Source organism: Dama dama, chromosome 8 (genome assembly GCF_033118175.1).
Source record: "Dama dama isolate Ldn47 chromosome 8, ASM3311817v1, whole genome shotgun sequence".
NCBI classification, from domain to species: Eukaryota; Metazoa; Chordata; class Mammalia; order Artiodactyla; family Cervidae; genus Dama; species Dama dama.
In genome coordinates this window covers 42603113-42622006 of record NC_083688.1, presented here as the reverse complement: position 1 = coordinate 42622006, position 18894 = coordinate 42603113, and the positions used below count along the sequence as shown (strand labels likewise).

General features: G+C 37.8%; 1 protein-coding gene across 3 annotated transcripts in view; it reads right to left on the bottom strand.

Moving 5' to 3' along the window:
• RAPH1 (Ras association (RalGDS/AF-6) and pleckstrin homology domains 1) overlaps positions 1 to 18894 on the bottom strand; it is a 100677-nt gene that overhangs the window by 37225 nt on the left and 44558 nt on the right. For 2 of the 3 annotated variants that reach the window (XM_061148954.1, XM_061148956.1), the window contains exon 5: positions 8178 to 8258. The exons of the other annotated variant lie outside the window; for it this stretch is intronic. In XM_061148954.1, the coding sequence (XP_061004937.1) occupies positions 8178 to 8258 (81 nt within the window). The remainder of the gene's footprint in view (positions 1 to 8177; positions 8259 to 18894) is intronic. 3 annotated transcript variants of the gene reach the window in all.

Sequence of the window (18894 nt, the reverse complement as noted above, 5' to 3'; positions counted from 1 at the left end):
AAACAAGCAATGAGCATTCCTTCTGCATTCCAGGCCCCAAGCAGTGTTGCTGTGTTCATTTTACTGTGTCCAACTATCAAGTGTTATAAAGTCCTGCTCTGGAAAAGTGCAGATCAGAGGTGAGTCAGTAAGTGGGACACCATGCTTTTTGGGGAATCAAGTGGTATGAAAGAAGTATAAGCTCAACTTAGCTTCAAAGCAGCCACGTGCTGTGGTACAGAGGGCACCGACAAAGAGAGGCCCTGTGGCTCTGGTTATCTAGGAACTTCTGCCACCTCATTCTTGACTCCATTCCCCACTCCACCCTAAATGTGCAGGTCCTACGCTACCGAGCCACTTTCAAACGACAAATGCGTAACTGAATATAAGCAGGGCAGGATATAGAGGCAGCTAGAGCCAGACGTTGGCCACATGCAGCAGTAACACCACCACTCCAGCACTCAGGCTGGGGCACAGATGGCTCTACTGTGGATGCAGTAGGTGGCAACAGCTCTCAGGCAGAAGGAGGTGAGAAGTGACTGCGTTTATTCCAAACCTGCAAGCAACTATTCTCCATTTGTTGGATGGATGAAGTTACTCTCTTCAATAGTTTCTCACAGCATTTCTCACACACACTCCCCAGCATGCCTTGAATCAATGATTCCTGTCTACCTCTCCAAACACAAATCAAGACACTTCATTCAACTACTGTGGCTCCAGCAACACAGTCTTTCTTCAGCTCCTCAAACTCAACAGGCTCTGTTCCCATGGACCTCTCCACTTGGAACATTTCCCTTCACCCTCGAGCTGGCTGCTTTTCATCCTTCAAGCTTTAAATTAAATGTCACCCCCTTAGAAGGGCCTTTGCTGACCTTACCATCTAAAGGAAATGTAGCTCTAATCCTCCCCCTTGTATTCCCTATTACTCACTTGTTCCCTTCATAGTACTTAACATGATTTAGAATTTGTTTACATGCTGTGTGTAAACGTTCTTTTTATCTATATTCCTAAAGACTGAGGGCAGGGAAAATGTCCACTTTATACAGTATTATATCCCAGTACCTAACATAGTACAAGACTCAACAAATATATGTTGAAAAACAGACAATGGAAATGGTGAAATGTTACACTTCATCTGAGAGCAGTGTACAAAATGGACTGGGGGTGTGACAGGCAAAAATAGACAAGAATAGTGGCTCTACTAAAAAATATGAGGCTGTTTTAGGGTAGTGGCAATGGGAATAAAATGGATGGATGAATTCAGTCAATCCTGCAGATTCTGACAAGCTTATTAGAGCTTTGAGACAGTAAGTAAGAAGAAAAGCATGAGATGGCTTGAACCTGGGCAACTAGGAGAGTGGAAGCATCCTGGACAGAAATAGAGCTGTCAAAAAATGACAACAGATATAAACTATGAGGCCTCAGGGACAGTGTGGGTAAGGAAGCTGAGGACAAAGCATCGGAGGTGCTGGGCATCCTCCAGGAAATGTGTGACAGCAGCCTCTCAGGGAGAGAAGTCTGATCTAGAGAGATCCTAACTGAGGCTCTGAGAGTGAATTCCAGGGAAAGAGTGAACTTTGCTATGGTTATAAAGTACACGGCTATCATGTGCTTACATTTCTAAACTTACCTCAGCTTTAAGCTGCTTCTACCCTATTCCTAGATCTCTTTCCAGGAGAGAAACTCAAGCAAAAAAACGTTCTTACTGCTGATTCTTCGGTCTTCTTGTTAAGTGGACACTCAGGGAAATTTTAATTTTAAATAATTTTTTTAAAGAAAATCTCAGATACAATAATACAAATTTAGTGAAATTAGCCATAATTTGTATATTCTTCTGAAACTATCTATAACTAAGTCAGACATGCTTGAATTTAACATTTAAGTAACAAAATAAAAACATGATTTTTAAAGAGGCAGAAAGCTAGTTTCAACCCCCTATCCTGTGCTTTCGGAGTTAATGATGATAATGGTTAAATGATTTTAAATTGTAAAATGCCAGCCCGATGAAAATCCAGCTAGACTAATTCAAACCATTCTGAGGTCAGAGAATTGAGAAATTTAAATTGCAGCCTTCTCTTCTAATTTGATTAAACTAATGTAAAGATTGTTTATAAAAATAAATAATTAAATGAGGCATTGATAATATAAACAAAAATTAGAAAACAAAGTTTGCAAAAGAAACTCACAGCATGCATGACCATTAGTAGTAAAAGCTAAAAATCAAGCAATTAAAATGAAATACAATGTTAAACTAGAAAAAGTACAACATACTTAGGAAGACTGTCAGGTATTCACAAAAGTTAAAAACTAGTGAAAAACTACTGCAAATACTTTCTACTCTCAATATTTTCTGATAGTCATTAAGGTCAATAAATGATTACCTTCAATAGGAGGAAAAAATAACCTCTATTAAGAACAAGGGTGCAGAAACAAGAAAGCACAACCTCAGCAGCCTGAGAGCACAATCAAACACAGAAATTACATTCTACCTACAAGGCGGGAAGTATTTACATGCAGGTGGGAGGAGCATCACCTTGGTCAGCAAATGAGAAGGCTTTCCTGCAATGTTTCTCAGAAGAAGGGAGGTTTCCCTGTCCAGATAGGAGTGCTTGTGCAGGAAGAGAGAGAAAAACAAAACAAAAAAAGGCAACAGAAGTCAGTGGAGGTTTTATGAGTTTAAAATATAAAGCAGACAAAGTAAGAATGATTCTCTACCATTAATTTCATGTTTCACCTAAACTCAGTGAAATGTATCTAAATTTAAAAACAGAAAAAAAAAAAAAAGAAGAAGGGAAGGGAGAGACCCACCCATGCCAAGAGTCACGCTCTAGCCCACTCCTGCTGGTCCCTCACTCTGGGAAAAGGGATCATATCCTGCAAAGATCATGGAGCAGCCTGTCTGCCAGGGCTGTGCTTGCGAGCGCTGTGTCAAAGCCCAATGACTAACCACATTTCTCCCTCTTGTTAAAGCCTATACAAGACCTACATAGCTTTAAATAGTGTAGTCTTAGAGAGGAGGGAAAAAAACCAAAAAACCTCAGTTTTAAAACTTCTGCAATTATTTCCAATCAATGATAGCTACACCAAGAGGAAAAATGTTCATAAATATTTTGCCTAATGGTATCATGTTTTCAGTAAAATTTTATTAATTTATTATTACATACTAATAGCACTGCACTGCCCAAGTAAAGGACTTGTATATCAAAGGGATGACATAAACAAAATATTATGAAGTGTTGCCCCTTAAATTGGTTAAATTAACTTATGTATTTTCATAAAAATGATCTGTGAATAACACAGTCCCTAAGTGTCCTTTTCTCCCTTAAAATTGTTTCAGTATTGCAATCATATTTATTAAATTCATATAGTATAAATTGCAGCTTTTTTGAAATATGTGTAATTTAGACTTGCTTATCCCTAAATAATTCTAAGTATTTTTTAATGTTATGTGGTTATTAACCATCATTTAAAACAATACATGGCACAGCTGTGTGGAATTATAGAAAATATTTCACAATATTTATAAATCCAAGTATATATCAAGTTATTATTGAGAAACAAATTTTTGGAGAGAAAAATAAGTACTAAAGCAGCACCTACTATCAGAAAGCTCACTGTCACAGATAATACAATACGATACTTCAAAATTAAAATACTATTACAAAAAAAAAATTAACTTTTGCTTGTACCTATACTATAGTTGGTTTGCTATACTGTATGTCGTGGCCTGTGTTTTTGTTTTTTTTTTTTTAGCTTTTAGTTCAAGATGAGCCTTACAAGCATACCTGCCCTTTCACCCACACCTTGGTGGTAAAAAAAAAATAGCCAGAACCAAAACAAAACAAAAACCCTAAGGTTTAAAACAAAAATTGAATATATTCATCAATATCAGCACTAACAAGGTCAAACAAGCACAAAGAAAATCATCTCCAAGCCTTCAATTACCTGGATGGTATAATCTCCTGAAGGTAAATATTGGTTTACTTGTCTATTAGAAAAACAGTAGATAAGCAAAATTTCTGCAAACTGAATTTGAGGTTAGCAATTAGCTAAGACCAGGAAGAATATTGAGAAGAACAACTAAAAAGGCCAACTGTAACTTTCATTGCTCTCATTCCTGTTCATTTTTTGTTATTCCTATATAGTGACAAAAACATATTCTTACATGATTATGTAAAATATACAGAAAATAATTTCTTGAAAGCCTAGTCTTATTTATCTTACTCACAAAAATTACTTTCTCAGAGATGTCCAACATGAGTAGAATATCTCTATTCAGATAATTACTTTTCAAATTAAAAAAAAATTTGCTTGATGCCATCAAAACCAATTATTCTTTGCTAAATACAACTCTGTGTGTGTGTGTGAGTTGCTCAGTCGTGTCTGACTCTTTGCAAGCCCATGGACTGCAGCCTGTCAGGCTCCTCTGTCCATGGAATTTCCCAGGCAAGCATACTGAAGTGGGTTGCCATTTCCTTCTCCAGGGGATCTTCCCCACCCAGGATTGAACCCTGGTCTCCTACATTGTAGGTAGATGCTTTACTGTCTGAGCCATCAGGGAAGCCCAAAATAAATAAAACTCTAGACATTAAATTCAAGTATAAACTTTAAAAAAACTTACAAAATTTACTCCATCTTCAAACTCAAATCACCTCAAGACTTCAAATTATTAAAAAAAAAAAAAGCCCAAAAAACTGTATCTGATCAGATATTATCTAACTGTATTTGTTTAGAGACCCTGAAGTAGAAGCTACTGATTTTAAAATATTGAAGGTTTAAATAAAATAATATTTATTGTGCATGATAATATTGTGCTAAAATAATATTCATCAAAAACAAGGTTTAAATACTGAACTTTAAAATAAAAAAGGAGATAATCATGACTGGTGACCCCCCAAGAATGACACATCTAAAAAATGAGACCAAAAATAGTAGCTGAACAAGATCATGAGTCACGTGTTTGGGACAGGCATGTACTACTTAACAGGGCTCCATGTTCCCTGTAACTACAGGGATTGTAGCTGAAAAAACAAACATCTAGAAATCAGAAGCAGCAAACGCCTTCTGTCAATAAAAGCCTTCCTTTATCTATCTTCCCTTCCTGGTGCCAGTCACACAGGGCTCCAGATCTCCTCAGAGTGGAGGTGGGGGTGGAGGGAGAACCGGTTACTGGAGAAGGATGCGAGAGGGATGAGGAGAGTGGTGTTCAGCTGGAGGACTGAGAGAAGGGAAAGACAGTGCTTTGGGCACATCATTAAATTCGTCTCTGTTTTGGTACATGCTGCTGGTAACAAAAATGCACATGGCTGCATGTAGGGCCTTCTTATATTTTCTTTCATTCACCACTAATGCAAAGTCAGCAGCCTATTTTAATTCATTAAAAATAGCCCATTTTCTTTATTAGTCCATTTTCTTCTTGTCTTTTACTCTCTCCTTTTTTCATTTACTCAATTACTTATTCAATGTTGAGCCTGGAACCATGGCAGACACAGGAGATGCAGAGGTACCCAAGACAGGTATTACCTGGTCTCACAGTTTGGAATCTAACAGGGAGATAACTGACAACTACAAAGCAGTGTGTAAGTGGTAGTAAGAGGCAGAGACAGTGTCTAAACCCAAATCAGAGGTTCAGCAAAGTATTTCTGAGAAGGCCTAGAGTCTAAAGTCCTGCAGGATGAGTAGGAGGCAGCTCTGAGTCAGGTGGAGGGCACAGAGTGAAGTGGTTCTCAGTGTTGGTGGTGCTTCCCTCTGGGAGGCATTTCAAGGAGAGCGGGGAATATTCTGGGCTGTCACAATGAAGAGGAAGGGGCATAACTGGTATTTATGAGGAGGGAAATCATAAATGTTAGATGCCCTGCAAGCATGGAACAATGTTACAAAATTAACAACCAAAGTCCTATGTCACACATGAATTTTTAATGTCCTTATACGGAAAATCATATAGCTGGAAATTCCTGTTTATAACAATCTGAGTTTAGAACTCAATAACTCCATTTTACATATAAGCACAAAGTATTTCTGTGTAATTTTGATATTCAATGAGTGTTCGAGGAATGCTATTTACTTACCACATACAAGAAACTGTACTTAATTCTGTTGAACATTTACCAAGAATTACTCATTACATTGGGAAATCATTTCACCAATGGAAAATCAGCTTGAAGTATAAAAAAAAACTTGCCAATACCAAAACTGGTAGCATCAGATTATATTCTGTCACATGCAAGTAAATGATAAGAGCTTTGAAACTGCTTTTAACAGAATTAAGAACCAAATACTAATAATGAAAGAAATGAAAGGCAGGAATTTCACTGAGTTTCATTAACCCAGACTGTGTTAAAATATTTCAATTGCTTGTCTTTCAGAGTTATTTAAAATATAGCACAATGAGAAATCTATAATGTAAAAAGTGTAAAAATCATTTTATTACTACCTAACCCCACGCTACAAGGCAGAGAATAATTTTGTCACTACAGTTACAGATAAGAGTCATTTTATTTGCAAGAATTTTGCATTTCTTCATTTTCTTTTCTTTGGTAATATATAAATTGTACCAGCACATTATTCCTACTTCATTTAAGGTTATTTCCCTTTTATTAGTTACTATATAGAGGTGTGTTTTTTCTGTTACTATGTGTCATGTGTGAAGTTGCTCAGTCGTGTCCGACTCTTTGAGACCCCATGGACTGTAGCCTACCAGGCTCCTCCGTCCATGGGATTTTCCAGGCAAGAATACTGGAGTGGGTTGCCATTTCCTTCTCCAGAGGATCTTCTCCACCCAGGGATTGAACCCGGGTCTTCCACATTGTAGGCAGATGCTTTTACAGTCTGAGCCACCAGGGAAGTCATAGTATGTTTTAATTCTGGGTCCACTCATATTTCTTTTTCCTGTAAAAATGACTTCTGATCTTCTCCCTTTTCTTAAATCCAAAGTTCTTAATTATAAGTAGGTGTAGGATTTGACTATTTTTCATTGTGCCTTTTAATAGTTTTTAAATGGCCAACCACTTAAAAACTAAAATATATACATTAAAATATCATAAATTACTTTTGGCTATTTCTCCCTCATACTAGCTGATAGGGCATTAAAATCACTATAAAAGGGGGGGGTGTAGGTAAGTTATACTATTTATGAATTTCATTTGGGATAGTAAAGATAATGTTATAAATTATTTGTTACAAGATACGGGTATTGGGGCTGAAAGAACTGAGCACTGCTGCCTGAGTGGAAGAGATGACAACGCAGATATGATTATTAAGTGTGGCTGGTACTTAGGAGTTTAGGGGACAGAGGTAAGGTTGGAGAAAGTTTGTCACTAAGCAGGATATAACCCAGTAGTGACTTGTGAAATCAATTCACTGGGTTAGTACCAGTATTTTTAAAGGACAGGAAGGGAGAGAGGAAGAGGAGGAGGGGAGAAGGAGAGGTCAGAGGGAATCTTAGTCAACTGGGGGGGGGTGGGGGGCGGGAATTTTTTTTTTTTTTCCAATGCTTCATAGATGACCCTGAAACAGCACTGTCTAATGGAAAAACAATACAAGCTACAAATATAACGTTTTCTAGTAACCACATTTTTTAAAAAAGTAAAAAGAAAATGGTGAAATAAACTCATATTAGCATCTTTTATTTATTTTTTTGTACTAAGTCTTTGAAGTCCAGCATGTATTTTTATCTTTATAGTGCATCTCCATTTGGATCAACATTTGGAGTGTTCAATAGCCTCATCTAGCTAGTGGTCACCACATGGAACAGCACAGCTCTAAAACACCCAGGTTCATTAATCAATGACCAAAGGAAACATTTTTAAAGAAATTAGGTCTCAGTTAAGCATTGGTACAGAAGTCATATGCTTGATATCCCCATTCTGAAGAAGAGTTAAATCTAGTAATATCTCGAGAAATTTACAGAAGCCCTTAGCTTAAGAACAAAAAAGAAAGTATGTGGTTCAGGTTCCAATACAAAATTTCTCTATATCAGATATGCTATCACCAACACAATCTTACCATGAGTATTAATATTCAATGGTACTGTATCATATGGTTGTTCTTGTTTCTGCTCATGTATTTTTTAAGCCTGGTTTAATTTTTATTCAAAAAACTGAGATATATGACAAGGTTTAACCATCAGGAGTTCTAAAGAATGCATTCCTCTTCACTGATACTTCAGTAGTCCCAATGGACATGATTACAGAACTTACAGGTGTCAGCTCAGCCTGTTCTTCTGTGAAGTCAATATGACGCTTGGCCTGCTTGCTGGGACATCTCAGAGAAATAGCATGCTGTGAAAATGCAGGAAGGAAGAAAATGACAGGTAAAGGAGGTGGAAAAGGGCAGTTCTCGTTACCATGCAGGAAGAGAAAAGATCACTGAAATGGACTGTTGAAACAAAATAGTAATGAAAAGTTGCATGCACCTCATTGTACTGTGCAAAAATAGAAAAGATAAGAACCTGATGATCCTAACCCTTTATAATTTAAAGATAACCTCACTCTTCTTCTGGACAGTAGAGCTCTGTGGCAGAACTGCCCAGAAATACCTTGTCCAGTACCAATTCATACTTCCGAACTTCAAATGGGCCTTAACTGCTGTTTGGCAGTACTCAGTATCTTCTCTCCTCTCTCTCTCATCATTCCTCTAAGCTTGTTCTAAGTAGTTTCCAAGTTGTTCAAGTTCCTGGTTTCACTCTTCCACCTCTTCACATGCCCTCACTCCCCTCCATTCCTAAGGAAACCACACCTATCTATCATGACAATCTTCATCTCTAAAAGGTATCCTGCAGCTATGTCCATATCCTCATCCTTCTCTCCAGTTCCACGAGTTAACACCTGCTTCTCCCCTCCAAAGCTAACCACGTCCTAGATTCCACTCATTCCCCCTCTAACCTCCCAGCCACTAACACTCAACTGGTCCAGCTTACTGGGGATGAGAAAGACAGAAAAATATTCTTTTGGGTACCCTCCACTTGTTAAACTATTATTTTCTACTTTTCACTGCCAAGTACCCTGAATTCAGCTACAGTGTACCTCTTGCACTTATAATTCCCTGCAATCTAGCATCCACCTTTCTTCTCCATTCTTCACCCTCTGAGTTGTAACGCATCCTGTAATTCATTCTCAAAGTCATCAATGACCTTTTCACCAACGCGTCTGTCCTTCCTCTCTCAGTACTTGCTTCACTGTACTAAAATTGCGTTGGTTGTCTGTTCTGACATCCCTCTCCTCACACAGTAAGTTATAATCTCATAAAGACACTGTGTATTATGTCCAGTCTTACCCCTTACAGCCCAAAAGTGTCCACGTACTCCAGCATTTATGGAATGTATGAATAGCTATTTCTTCTTGGCTCTCATGCCACAGGCTTGGCCAGACCAAGACTGATTTTGCTTTCCTCTCTCTGTTTTCTCACTCAACATATTCTATAACACTGTGTCAGTTACCACATCAATGGGAGGCCTATCAAATCTATACTGCCAATATCCTCATTCTTAGGAAATGAGTACTTAAGTATTAACAGCTAAAAGGGCATGAAAAATGCAACCAACTCTCAACTGGTTCAGGGGAAAATATATATATATATATAAAATAATAAAGTAAATGTGGCAAAATGTTAAATTGGTGAACATGAGTAAGAGTTTCATGAGTTCTTTGTACTATTTTTTCAAAATTTTCTAAATTTGACATTATCTCAAAATAAAAAGTCAAAAAATAAATCTATTCTCACTAGGCTCAGTCTCACACACACTCCCATTATATTTCCAAATGCTTACTGGCTAGTTAAAAAAAAATCATAATCCAAGGCGTTCAACAAGAGATGGCTATGTGCCATGTTAAACAGTATGATGGAACATTATTAGTTATTGAAATTCAACACAACCTTACCAAAAATGAATATACACATGGGAAGTATTAAAGACAATGTGGACCAATTTTTAAATCTTTACTGAATTTGTTACAATATTGCTTGTTTTATGTTTGCTTTTTTTTTTTTTTTTGCTATGAGGCATATCTTAGCTGCCCCACCAGGGATCGAACTTGTACCCCTTGCGTTGGAAGGTGAAATCTTAACCACTGAACCACCAGGGAAGTCCCCAATTTTTACCTCTTCCTTATCACTACTTTCATAAACCTAAAATCTGTGTTTAAAACACATAAGTGAATGTGAAGGTCAACTTACATAAAGTTTGCTCTACACCTTCTCAGTTTCAAAAAGTTTCATTTGTTACAAAGCTATCATGCTCTCCATCAATCTCTCAAACACTCCACAAATCTCTGCAAATTAAGTTATGAATCACTACTTTCTTGAACTGAACCTATAATGTGTACCATTTATGAGCCAGAATCTTGTTCGGGAGGATGTGTAGAAAAGCAGTGATCTGAAATATGAGCCATAATCAAGAAATGAATGACTTTCTACCAGAGTCATGGTTACAAAATACAACATTTTCTTTTGGTAGCTAACACTTTAGATAACAACTGGAAGAAAGTGGAGGTTTGTGAACACATATTAATGTTTCAATAAAACAGATTTACATCCATTTTGTAATGAGGTTATGTGCTCTTCACAAATATTAAAAATAAATATAGCATGACGGTTAAGAATCCAGACCCTTATGGGGCGGCCAGAGCGCCTGGGTTCAAGCCCCAGCTCAGTCATTTCCTGGCAGTATGACTCTGGGCTTATTACTTAACCTGTTTCCTCATGTGTAAAATGGTGTAATGACAGCATTTATCTCCAAACATTACTATAAAAATTAAAGGAGTAATGATAACATTATTATTATTAGAACAATGGGAAACCACCAGCCATCATTTGAATTTTATTTAAACCTCAATTCATTTAGATTACAGCTAGCTTATAGTTGTCAAATTTTAACAACATATTCAGGAATATACTAAAACACCACCAGATGGGGATGTTACTACATAAATCTCTTTGCCTCTTTTATACTGCCCGTGTAGTTCTGTCTCTAGGCTTGGATCTGAGAAGCCCTGGCTGGTCTAGCCTTGTCTAGATTCTCTTTCAATTTTATGATGAAGTAGCAAGGTAATGCTATAAGAGCTCTACAACCAGACTGCCTGGGTTCAAATCCTCAGCAAAGTTACCTAGTCACTTTCTGCTTTAGTTCCTTTCATTGTAAAATAGTGGTAATGGTACCTATTCTCAAGGCTCTGTACAAATTCAGTGTTAAGACATGTAAAGCACCATGCCCAGCACAGAATAAACAATAACACAATAGCTGATATTATTTTCTATTTCTCCTCCTCTTTTCTTTATTCCTCTCCTAGATATTTAACCGACTGTTATATAGCCAGTATAAGGTTCTTTACCAGCTCTCCCAACACAAAACAAAACAGACTTCAAACCAAATAAAAATGTTTTTTCGCTTTCAGGTTTCTAAGTAATCCACAAAACAAGGATCAGGGCACATATGCCAGTGCTGGCTGGGTGGTGTGTTTGTACCTCTATCCCTTCTATTAACTTCCTAGGCCAGTGAAATCTAGAATTAAAATACCAAGTTGGTACATGTGGATAAATTTCAGTGAGATGCAGCAACATAGCCATTAGAATTTTAGGAGAAATGCAGTTGTAATAACTAGTAACTCCAATCTTTCAGATATGCAGGCCTCTTAAAATTTCAGAAAGCCCTGAGCTCCCATATAGCTATTATCTCAGAGCAAAAAGTTGCTTTCTGAGAATAACTTGGGACCTTAATGCCAATGCCACCTGATATTACAACAAACATAACTGCTGTTTTCTTTCCAATATCTCAAAATTTCTGCACATATTTATCCTTGAAAGAGTTCTGGAAAGTGAAAGAAGTAAAGGAATTACACTGAAGCTATCATATGCCATGGTGCATCTCACAAGTTATTAACATACTGGTGTATCCACAGAGATTTCATTAAAAAAAAAAAAAACCCTGTACACATGAGGGGGGAAAAAAAACAAAACACAACATTGAAAAGCTTTAGTAGCTCAGATATTTAGGAATTTTTCCTATCAAAATATTTACAATACATCATCAAATATTCTTAAAGATTCACAAAACTTTTTGAATCTACCATAAGCTTCAGTAAATGTTTCTAAAAGCATTTTCATTTTAAAAATATATGTTTGTAAAAAAAAAAATATATATATATATATGTTTGTGTATAAGATTCCAAATTCAGAGGAATTGTTAGTTTAAATCCCACCAGAAAATAAATATACAGGTATACTGTAGCACTAACCTTTTATCAATAAACCCTACTTTATATAAAATTTATAACATGCAATTACTATGTAAATTTGCAAACTGCTGTCTTATTAAAAAATAGTTTTATCTGTTAATGTGAATAAAAGTACCAGTAAGTCAACTGCAACATTTATTTCACATTGCTATAAAGAGTTTTTATTAGAATTTACTTCAGCTACAATGAATTCTAAATTTAAAAACAGCAAATGAACACTACTGATGGATTTCATAAGCATACTAAAATTATTCTGTAATTCATTTTTATGTTTATCCATAGAACGAACTCATATTTTTACACTAAATCAAATGTTCAGGAAATAATAATTTTTGATGATCAGCTTCACTTTATTTTTAAGATAATGATAAAAGCTGGGAGGCAAATGTTATAGTTTTGGAATTCAAAAACAGACTTCCCAGTTATTTGACCTACTTAATCCCTCTTTGAAATAATGTCTCTACCAAAGGGACAGTTGGAGGCTTAAATGAAATAACATATGTGAAGTACCTGAAAGCACAGTATTTCAACAAAAGTCAAGAAAGAGAAAGGCAAGAGAAAAAGACATACTCTTCCTGATGTGAAATTATACTATGCCTACCCCTGTTGGCTTCAGAGAGCAAGGAGGTAGAAAGAAAAACTATAAAATTACTCTGTTTTCAGACGGGCAGTCTGAGTACCCACATCCCCGAGATGCAATAGTACCAATCTCAAACTGATTTTTCTAACTGGTATTAGTGTCACTAGACTTCAGTGAGAGTAACTATTCTGTCCTTGGTTTCTTTAGAACAGGTATAATTACTGCCTCTAAGAATTTAGAGGTGTCTAAAAAAAAGTTTCACTATCAGATTTTCCTATGCTACTTCACCTGAAGCACTCCATCTGTCCATCTTGAAAGAAAACTGCTGATAATTTTAGAGTACAGAACTTCTAGACAAAGATGGATTGAACACGTGCATATATTTAAATGCTTGTTCAAATGTCTGATTGCTTCTCTTAGGAGCCAAATAATGTTCTAGGTGCTAATGATACATTAGGAATCAAAGAAAATTTTTTGAAAATTCCTCTTTTCATGGAGCTTACATTCAAGTGGAGAAGACAGACAAGCAAAACTTTTAGAGTAAAATAAAGTTAAATATATAGTATTCTAATGGTGATAAACAGAAAAATAAAGTAGAAAAGGGAGATAACAGGCTGCCCTGTGGTCCAGTGGCTGGAAATCCACCTGCTGAGGCAGGGAACACAGATTGGGTCCCTGGTCTGGGAGGATCCCACACACCGCAGGGCAGTTAAGCCCTCCTATCACAACTCCTGAGCCCTGCGCCTAGAGCCTGTGCTCCGCGTCACCGCAATGAGAAGCCCATGCATCACAACAGAGAGTAGCCCCCGCGTGCTGCAACTAGAGAACAGCCAAGCACAGCAACGAGGACCCCATGCAGCCATAAACAAATAAGCTTTCTAAGAAAAGGCAGGTAAGTACTCACAGGACAGAGGAAGAAGAATTCATTTAAACAGGGTGATCACAGAAGGCCTCACTGGGAAAGTGACATGTAAGCAAACTCCTGAAGGCAGTAAAGGGGAACCTGAGGAAGTGTATCCAGACAGGGGGACAGGTAAAAGGGTGGTGGGCTCTGACTTCTGGCAAAGAGCTGATAAAGCAAGGGAGGTAGGGAACAAAGGAAGGTAGGGGCAAGCCATAGAAAGCCGATCTGGTAAGGCCCTGCAGGGATTTGGGTTTGAAAACAGGTAAGATACAAAGCCTTTGGGTTTGAAAACAGAAGGGGCAAGATCTGACTTACCTTTAATAGGACCACTCAGGGCTGCCATGGGGATAACAGACTGTTAAAGGAACGGTGAACACAGAAGACTAGTTGTGAGGCTAATACAACATCTCAAGACTATGTTGGCTTGATGGCAGTGAAGGTGGTGGGAAGTGATTAAGTCTGGATATATTCTGAAGTTAGGGCAACAAAATTGGCTGCTGGATTGGAAGGAGGATGGGGAATAAAAGAGAAGGAGATAAAGACTCCAAGGGTTTTGCTGATGAACTGGAAGGACATAATAGCCGTTAACTGAGATGGAGAAGACTGTGGGAGGAGTAAGTCTGGGAGAAAAGATCAGGACTTCAGTTTTAGACCAGTTAAATCTGAGTTACCTTTCCGATGACCAAATAGAGGTGTTGATTAGAAAGAGGATGCATGAGCCTGGAGTTCAGGGAGAGACACTGGCTAAAGCAACCTGTATTCCCTTGAATCTAAAGATGATTTAATGCTGGTACTTTCTTGATCTTTATCAGAAACTGTCAACAGACAGCTTCAAACAACACGGTGTTACTGCCGTATTGCTGACAGTGAGTGAGAGATGCTGACTGACTTTTGAACATGGCTTCTCTGCCTTGACAGTATTTTGGGTCAGATAATCTTTGCTGTGGGGGCTGTCCTACTGTAGGATTTTAGCATCACCCCTGGCCTCTACTTACCAGACATCAGTACCACCCTTCTATCACTGACGATCAAAAATGTCTCCAGACATTTCTGAGTGTCTCCTGGGGGACAAAACAGGTTCTAGTTGAGAACCATTGCTTTAGAGGGATTAGGGTGGAAGGGGGGTTAGTGTACCTTAAATAAAAGAGATGGGGATTAAAACTGGGGGCTGTCAGTGTATAAGGTGGCCAGAGAAGTAGACAGAGAGAAAGGCAGCCTGATGCCTGCACCCGGGGGCACCCCAAGGTTAAGGGACTGTAGACAGGAGCCTGTGAATGGCCAGTGAGGCAGTGCTGCTCCCTCCATAAACCCCACTGAGACAAAGAAAAGGGCTTTGTTGTTGCTACTGTGTTAAAGACAAATTCGTGAGAAGACATGACAAAAATCTAGAAGCTAGAAGCATCTGGTTGAGTGTACACAACTCAGCATGCCCCAGGAAAGCTGAATGCTAAGCCCAAACTGGAGAAAAGCAGAGAAGCACCCCAATTTACATTCTGTAACCTCAAAGCAGAAGCAGAGGAAGTGAAGGTGTGACGAAAAGCAGGACTGGCTGAGAGCATATTTAAGAAAGCAGTTAATTCCCAGATCTTTCCTGCCACCAGCAGTGGTCTCAGGTTCAGACTGATATTCACTCATAGGACCAAGAGACCACAGCTTGACACCGGGTTCACTTAGCTCTGCAGAAAGACAATGTGCTAGCATGAGACATGCCATCTTCAGAAGGGATTTACACAACCCACCAGGGGCCTTAGTGGACCCACCATTGTAAGAGAAAGAGGCCATCTGAACAGGCACAGACATCGCCCTGGCCTGGGGAAATCTCACACTCCACAGGAAGCAGTCGTGCATCTTGACGGCCAGTGTGTGGAGATTCCAGAGTCGCTGGAGGCGTGTGTTCATGCTCACTTAGAACAGTCACATACTGCACACCATGACCAAGTACAGTGTCTTCTCACAGGCTTCTACAGTTCACTCAGTCTCCCTGGCCCATATGCAATCACCAATCAGGGTCAGTTTACAATAAACAATATTACTTGGATACATTCTATATTTATTAATCAAGTTTTTAGTAAAAGGATGCCAGGAAAAGGAAAATCCAAGGTTATTTCCCATGGGGAAAAAAAGGCTCAGATCTGCTATTGTTAAACCTTTCTACTTAACACAGTGATTCTCAAATGGGGGCAATTTTGCCTCCAGGGAATATGTACCAATGTCTGGAGACTTTATAATTTGAGGGATGTATGCAGTTATTATGGCAGGCTTCCCTGCTGGCTCAGAAGGTAAAGCATCCATTTGCCTGCAATGCGGGAGACCTGGGTTTGATCCTGGGGTGGGAAGACCCCCCTGGAGGAGGGCATGGCAACCCACTCCAGTATTCTCACCTGGAGAATCCCCATGGACAAAGGGACCGGGCAGGCTCCAGTCCATGGGGTTGCAAAGAGTCGGACACGACTGAGCGACCAAGCACAGCACAGCACACGCAGTTTTGACACCTGGCGGAGAGGTGCCAGGGACGCCGCTCAACATTCTACAAACGCACAGGACAGCTCCCCACAGCAAAGAATTATCTGGCCCAGAATGTCAATAGCGAGGATGGGTGAGAAACCCTGACCTAGAACGATTAAATGGAAGGTCGTGTGGAGGACCATTCCATATCCCATGCCTTCTTTCCCAATGGGCTGTAAAGCCCTGACAACAAAGTACATGCCCTCCACGCAGGGGACTGGAAGAATCTTCCCTGGAGAAGCTCATCCACCTGAGAGAAAAAATGAATGATACTAGAATAAAGACTTCAAAAGACAAAAAGGAATTTTAAGATGAAATTAACAAACACCAATTTTATTCAAACCAAGTAAAAGATTTAATCAGCTGGGAGAAAGTTTGGAGTTGAAATAGTAATAAACATACAAAAAATTATTTTAAATTTTAAAGAATTCCAGGAAAAACAAAATGTAATGTCCCCAAAAGGAAATGTAATGTAAGTATATACAGTTTAGTAGTGAACTGCAAGTATACAGGTCATGATAATATAAACACTGAATAGTTACCAACCAAAATAAATTGGGAGGAGAGGGGAGAAAAGAGGGGAACTGTCTACGGAGCACTATGTCCTAATTAGCTATATCCTCATTTCCCGGAGTGAGAAGTCAGTAAGTAACACAAACAACTGAAGGGAAAAAAAAAAAATCAAAACTACAGCAATATAACTGTAGATTTAATGATAGGTAAATACACTAAGAATCAGCTAAAAGAGTAGAAAGCGCTTATCCCTGGGAGCAGAATACAGCATGCATGTAGCATGTGTAGCAGAGTTTTCTTTTTTTCTTGGTAACAAGTCTCTTTACAACTTTATGACTCTTTAACTTCATGCATGCAAAACTAAAGTATTTTTTTAAAAACTGTATTTGAGTCTGGTGGCAATTTAATACACAGGTTTGGGATCTAGTAAGCCTCTGTCAGTTTTCTTGGCTTGAATCAGAACAGAGTAGATCCGAAAAAAAAGTATACTGAAACAAGTTCCAGATTTGTTAAACCACTTTACTACCCATCTTGGCAAGGCAAAAAAACAGGCTGATGGAAAAGACTTTAACTCCTTTCCTTGTTTTTTCCTGGCTTACTCACAAAACTTTACATTAAGGTCTTATCTTAAAATATTACATCATTGTACACTGGCATCCTTGCCCATGGATGTCACTAGATACCATGTGAAGTGTTTGCTAGGAGACTTCACTTTTTACTTTATTTCCTCTTCAACTGTTACTTATAATGAGTGTGCTTTTTCTGAGGGAACTTTTATAATGAATGTATCTTACAGATGCAAACACATACACCAAGATTCTTAATTAGTGCATAACCTGTCCTCATGCCTCTTGACCCAACTCAAAATAATATAATTGAAAAGAAAGTACATACAAAACACAGAATAAACAAGAAAGCATATCTCTAATAAAATATTACTCATATCCCAACAGGTAAGTCTAAAAGATGTGAGTGATACATGCTAAGGAACTGGTGCTAAAGATAATGCCCAGGTTTCACAATGGAGAAAGCAGTTTTCTACAGAATACAAACTATTTAGGAAAGTTTCATTAAATAAACAAAAGTTTATTCTTTGATATAACTTGCTAACTTCCTTTACAAGCAACAAAACTCAAATTTATCTTTAAATTACCATGATTCATGCTTCTTTTGTGCTCTATAATGCCCAGAGTAAAGCCAGGTACATGAGTGGGTACCAAGAGTTACTGACTGATAGAAATTGACCAACTAAATTAAACCAATGTAACAGATACAAACTTTGAATTCTCTGCAAGTCCTTAAACAATGTTTTGTAAGATTTTAACTTAGTACTGATTAATATAAATTATTTTACTCTATTAGAAGAGCACTGCAGGTATAAACTGAACAGAAGGCTGGTTTTATTCTGCCCCATCCGTTTTCTTTTTTCTTGCTGCTACCTTATAACAAAATAGCTTTCTCCTTGATGAACAAAACTCAATTTTAAAAATTCTCCTTTATCAAGCTCAGCTTTTGCTAAACTTATTTCATCCCAAATCCATTCCTTATCTTCACCTCCATCATATCAGAAAAACTTCATCTTTTAAAATCTGTTCATGTCTATTATATCACTTTTGACACTCTGAACCACAGTATGCAGAAGGCAGACTATGTACTATTAGTTTGACTTTACTTATGAGAAACTGAGGTTCACAGAGACTGAATAACTCATTTAGGACCCAGTGGGTAGTGAGACACTTGGAACCAAGTTTTCTGATTCCAAGTCCAGTGGTTCTTTCCACCACACTACATCACCTCTTTGCTACTAAAATGGAGTAAACGCTGAGAACTTATAATCTAGGAGAACTATAATGGGGATATGAGCCATTTTTTCAAGTGGCCATTTTATAATAAACATATTAAAAAGCAATTATCAGCTTAATAGCTATCATAACTTAGTAAAATATCAAATATAAATCACATTTCAAGCTTTTTAATCATATGATACAACTGACATTAATATAAGGACTTCAAATAGTCATAAGACTAAAACCAAAGAAACTAAATTTTTCCTTAATCATCTTTGTGACACTGCTGTATCTGGTAATACATTCTTTCTATAGTCTGATTTTAAAACTTAGCTCAGAGGTATTTCTGATAAATTTTAAGTGTAGGAAAAAAACGAGAAAATTTATTAGAACAGG